Here is a 6,000-nt window from a genome sequence, read left to right on the forward strand (position 1 = left end):
ATTTCAAAAGTGCTCCGGTCGGACACACGCCTCGTTCAGCTCCGCCACTCCGCCGCGAGCTCCTTGACGATGGACGCGAACACGCGCGCGGGACGACGCTCGAGGAGACAAAGTAGCCGCGTGAAGTTCGCGGAAATATGATGTTTCTCGGTAGAAATGATGGACGCACTGGACTCCATGGACCCGTACGGCCGACCGGCGCGCAGGACTCAATGGGTCGTCAGCACCCTGGCTTACCATTACGGACTGGACCGGGGGGTGGAGAACGAGATTATAGTTTTGGCGACCGGGTTGGATCAATACCTGCAGGAGATTTTCCATCATATGGACTATCAAGGTGGGGGCAAAATCGCCGTGGAGGATTTTAACATCTTGTGTGACGTTTTGGGACTGAACAAAGAGTCGGAGGAGACGGAGTGCACCGGCGTTTTAGACGATTTACCCAGCGAGCTCACTTTCAGGCACTTCCACGCCAAACTGTGCGGATACTTCAGCACGAAGGCGGGCTGTCAGTATGAGAACGGCCGGCTGCTCGTCGGCAAGGACAGCGAGCACATAGAGACTCAGATCCGCCTGAGGAGCCCTCTGAGGCGGCGAGAGAAGCTGCTGTCCGTTAGTGGGAGCGGGGAGTCCTCGGAGGGCCGGCACGCCTCCGGTTGCAGGCTCGGCTCCTGCACCAAGGAGTGCTACGAGGAGATCGTGGCGCTGGAGGAGGCGGAGGACCGGATCGCGAAGCTGGAAGACGAGAATGCGAGTCTGAGGGAGCTGATCGAGGACATGCGAGCCGCACTTCAGAGCAGCGATGCCCGCTGTTTGGCTCTACAGGTGAGAGCGAAAGGGTCTGTAAGTGGAAGACTCACAAAACGAATAGCTTATCAGAATCTAATATCATTCAGTTGGCTCACACAGGCTCCATAGTAGCCTAGTTTCAGGCACAATGGGTGCTTGATAGATAGATTTACTTTATGAATCCCAAACTACAGTGATTCTACATATCATCATATCTATAGACTACACATTATAAATAAAACATTATAATTAGAAACAACTACAGTATAAAATGTAAAAATATAGGATACTTTATAAACATTCTCACCAACCTTGTCTGAAGGATAAATTATTGCATAAACAACCAACACCCCACAGTTTCTTTTATTACCAGCTTATAACGGATCTATAATGCATCCACGATTGAGTTATAACCATTAATGAAGCCATTAGATACGAGTAAAAACTTTTTAGAAGTTACAAGTGGTGCCCAGGTTTGTCATCATCTCACAAGCCAACAGCTGAAGTTGGTCTTCTGTGATTTTAAATGTCAAATAAGTCATTAATCATAGGTCCATATGTAATAGTCCATCAGGTCTGCTGTTGTAAATGTTAGAAGTTCAGGAAGATCAGAGGTCAAGCTGTCGACTGGAGGAGTGTTGAGCTAAAGAGCTGCCTAAGAAGACACTGCTGCTGTCAACCTGGAGGAACGTAAACATCAGCTGCCGAGAGTTTCAACAACCTGGCAACCCGCATCTTATAATTGATCATTATAAGCAAATAAATTAAGTATCAATAAAGCCTTTACCCTTTTATTAATGACTCACAGCAGACTCTGTTAGAAAGAGAGAAACTCAACTCAACGACTAAGGTAGAGAGGCTTTCCATGGCCCCACAATCCAAATATCACTCTTATTAATGTTTCATAACTGATCTATGAGGCCTCAATTAATGATGCATTCATGTTAATAAACCATTAGTTACAACTCCACTTAATCAACAAAGCTATGCCCCTTTGTTGATTATTTTATTAATATTTATAACTGCAGTTTTAATGCTTTTTTAGAAAGGGAGACATCTGTATACCTTACCACTGATGACTTAAAAGAGTTTATTATTAACTTGACTTTTTATGACATACTAGCAATATGCTATTTCAAGTTACAAGTTTTTCATAATCTGGTTCCGAGTACATTGTTGTTAATAATGGTTCTTATGACAGGCATGTGATCTATTAATAAAGAAGTTGCACATTTGTGTCACATTTACTGGTTTTAGGGACTATCTTGATATAGTCTCTGCACTTCTGTACAGGTAGGACTATGGAAAAGCCACTCCAAACACAAACCAGAAGAGTGCTGTCCTGCTGCGCACCAGAAACAAGTGGCGCAGAAAAGTTTGGTCAACCTGAAAAGCAACACCTACAGCAACCTGAGAAGCCTGCAGAGCATCATTCATGAGATAGAGCTGCTGCGGAGCTCCAGAGACCTGCAGGTGGAGGAGGCCATGCTGTGCAACGAGAGACTGGAGCAAGAGCTGTGGACCTCCAAAGAGACAGTGGCTGCTCTGGAGGACTGCAACCGAGCCCTGAAGAGGGAGCAGGTGGGCATGAGGAGGAAGGTGGAGGAGGCCCGGCAGGCGTTGCTCAGTGGCCTGGGTAAGGTGAAAGAACTGGAAGCCAAGGCCAATCATGTGCCGGCGCTGCAGAGGCACATCCTCCAGCTGGAGTCAGAGCTCCTCTACTACAGGTAAGATGACGCCTGCAGACACTGTATGTTACAACTTGGTGTGTGCAAGTTCAAAAGTCTGCTCTGCTATTTTATTTATTTAATTCTATATATTTTATTTCCAAATACCCTTTTTCAAAAGTCAATTTTATTTCATCACATCCCCCCCAAAATCACATTTGATTTAAAGCAGCAGTTTGACAGTTGATTCAGAATTGCTTTGACATAGTTGTTGCTCTACCTAACAGGAGTTAACTGGCTAATCCGGGTAGCAATTGTTGCTCGCTAGTTGTTGTGATTGGCTGGAAGGTGAGGGGATGAAAACACATGAAACACATGAAAGATAACATTATAAGATAAATAGTGACATTATGAAAAGTGACTATGCACTAACTTTTGAAAAGGGGCATTTTGAAATAAAGACAAAGTCCTATAAAACTCGACAAAACGTTATGAAAACAAGGAGAAACATTTCTAATAAGGTGTTTATTTTCCTTACATAATTTCACAAATTATTGTTTCATATATAATTTCCATCTGAGAATTGATGCATGATTGCTTATGTCCTCTTTCTTCCTTTCTTGGAATTATGCAAGAACCTCAGAATTTTCAAAAAACCTGGCTGCTGCCATGCTGTAAAGTGAGATTTATGCAGTTGCCATACACAGATTTTTTTTTTTAACGTAATTATATATTTTCATTCTTTGAAATTGACTGCATGTTGAGGCATCAAAAGAAATGCTGCCCCAAGGTCACAGAGTAAGAGCGTAGACGAGACAAAGACCTTTGTTTGACCTCTTCATGAGGTCCAAACAGCCTTCAAACCCTGAGCAAAACAAGCATGCGGCTGTTCGTCATGTCCTGAGAAAGAAGGGCTTGTTTTGGCAGGTTATTGCATTCGGGATGCCTTTGTGGCCAGAATGAACCATAATGAATTATAATCCATCCTCAAGTTAAAATTGCTCTGTTTACTTATGGCTCCATGCCTGGCTATGCGGCCATGCTACTTATGAAGACTTGATGTGGTTTACTTTTTCCCATTTTCAGCCTTGTTGTGTTTGAGTTTATTTAACAGGCGTCGTGTGTGGCAGGTGTGTCCTGCCGGATCACCGCTACTGTCGGGAACTATTTATTTTGGTGGAAGTAAGGGTGTAATTGGACTTTTAAAGTACAAAGCCATTGGTTTAATGTTTATCTCTGCATCTGTTGTCCTTGCCCCAACCATGTAATCAGTGTCTGCAGGTCTGGCTTTCTTAGGTAGCTGATGTCTCTAAATAGTTGTAGCATCTACGTAATGCTGTTATTATGGACTCTGTCGCGTACATCCAGACCCATATGGTGAAAGTCCTCACTACTACCTGCCTTAAGGTGATTCTAAATCACGACTTTGGTAACCACAATACCCTTCTTTTAACCCTAAACTCCACTAATCTATGCAGACTGCGTTCCAAAGTCTTTTCTCTGGCCTTCCATTGATACCCTAATGGCAAATAATTCAACCCCACAAAGGCTCTGAACCCCATTGAGTGAGAACCTCAACAGAATAACCTTTCTCATCAATCTCCGTTCACGTCTTTCACTCTGCTCCCGAATGAACAATACCACACAGGCACCCCCGTCCTATGGATCTTAGCAACCAAGCTCCATGAATGTTTCCACTGAAAGCCTCAGTGCTTGCTCAGTCACGTCCCATCCGTGGATTGGGATAGAAAGAAAGGTGCCGGCTGAGGTGTTGTGCTTTAAGGTTTAAGTGAATGCAATGCGTTTTTGTCCTCCTTTACATCTTGCTTAAAAACTGAGTTAGGCTACTCTGAGTGTGAGGAGGCTTTCTAGGAACAGTTCCTGTGATTAGTGTGAACAATGTGTACCTTACCTGGGTCCACTTGAAACTGTGGTCTCCAGTGTGGTTTATGTATGGTTTGCATCACATGTGAAAACCAACTGTAGCAAAACGTGGAAGTGGACTACTATCAAACGCGAGTTGCAACGGATACCCTGCTTTACCATGTATTTGACTCTAAATGGACCATCATGTATGTCGTTAAATCTTTAAAAGGATTGAATTTGGTTTTTAAAATGGTGCAAGAACCCTAGAGATGCAGTTTCGTGTCAAGGGGTCTGTTGAAATGATTGACAGTAACTTTATCCCTGCGGCTTATTTCTAAACTACTGTGACAAGTCATGGGATTAACTCCGATGCCGCTGGATCTCAGAGATACAGAGTTACAAGGCTGTGGGTGGGTCAGAGCTGGCACTGCTTCTGTGCTGTGGATTCCACTTAGTGATAATAAAGATGAAGATAGACAATGCATTATTGATATTAGAACACTTATTGTAAGCACTTACCCACTATGATAGCCATCCATTCTACTTGCCATCAAAGTACTCCAGAGAATATGTTTTGCTTCTGCAACATTTAAAACGGCCTCCAAGCTTTTTTCCTTGAAAGCTAATTTGACAAAATTAAAGTGGCCACAAGCTGCTCGAAGCACATTGTTGTCGCCCATGGCAGACATAATTCCTGTCTTATATGATCCTTTAATAACGTTTAATGTGTTTTAATAGCCCATTCCTCGCCTCTCATTAGACGAAGGGCTCTTTTGTGTTTTGTGAACCACTAAACATCAAATATTTTAAGGAATGTTTTTAGCTCCTTTACCTTCTCAGTTCCTTATCCGTTACCATGTGAACTTTGGTGTCTGATGTTAACGCTCCTCTTTTACCAACTACAAAATGAGACGCACACATTTGTCATTCACATTGGAGAAAAAAAATAATAATAATTCCTCATGAAAATAGCATATATTTTTTTTGCCTTTTGTTGGTCTGGCTATTTTCTGCGGCCAGTGTCCTATATATATCTGCTGTGTCAGTATAAATAGTTCAGTTTCAGAAGGGCAGGATATGTCTGTGAATTTGATGGGATAGAAATGTAAAAAGGTTTCCAAAAGTTACTATAGTGTTATAGAATTGATTTCCATATTCTTTGAATCGTAGCATAAATTGGTAGTGAGCTAATGATAGCAAGCTACTTGTGGAAGAACCCTGGTTTCACCCCTAGTTTGACGTGTTGAGAAATCCATTAATTTTGTTAAATGAGAAGATTGACCACACTCTCGTCTGATACGTTAAGCTGCCAGCCAGCTAAGTGACTGGGAATGGGGAGGAAGCTAGCAGAGCTCTGTCCAAAAGCAACAAAATATATCTGACCTCCTAAGCTCTCTAATTCACTGTTTATATCTTGTTGTTCAATCAGTACGTGAAAATGAAGTGTAAAAATGTCAAGTTGTGGTTTTAAGTGTTAATTTAGAGGTGCGAGAAAGCAGATTTAGTTTCTTTTGCACAGAGCAAAGCTAACTTTTACCCCTAGTTTCCAGCCTGTGTGCTATGTTAAGCTACGTAAGCTAACCAGCTGCTGGCTCTAGCTTCATATTTACTTTTAAGACGTGAGAGCATTCCTGTAAGATGTGATTTGATTTCCTTTTCAGTGCTTATTATCATTTGG

At 42.5% G+C, this 6,000-nt stretch overlaps 1 protein-coding gene across 2 annotated transcripts in view; it reads left to right on the forward strand.

Annotated features, from left to right (window-relative positions):
• The first annotated feature begins 30 nt into the window (after positions 1 to 30).
• The window catches only part of efcc1 (EF-hand and coiled-coil domain containing 1), a 303,999-nt gene continuing 298,029 nt past the window's right edge, over positions 31 to 6,000 (forward strand). For both annotated transcript variants that reach the window (XR_014599178.1, XM_084039107.1), the window contains exons 1-2: positions 31 to 825; positions 2,083 to 2,516. Coding sequence is in view for 1 of the 2 variants with exons in the window: in XM_084039107.1 (XP_083895233.1) it covers positions 157 to 825; positions 2,083 to 2,516 (1,103 nt within the window). In the remaining variant the exon portion in view is untranslated. The remainder of the gene's footprint in view (positions 826 to 2,082; positions 2,517 to 6,000) is intronic.

The sequence above is a fragment of the Eutrigla gurnardus genome (assembly GCF_963514095.1).
Source record: "Eutrigla gurnardus genome assembly, chromosome: 2".
NCBI classification, from domain to species: domain Eukaryota; kingdom Metazoa; phylum Chordata; class Actinopteri; order Perciformes; family Triglidae; genus Eutrigla; species Eutrigla gurnardus.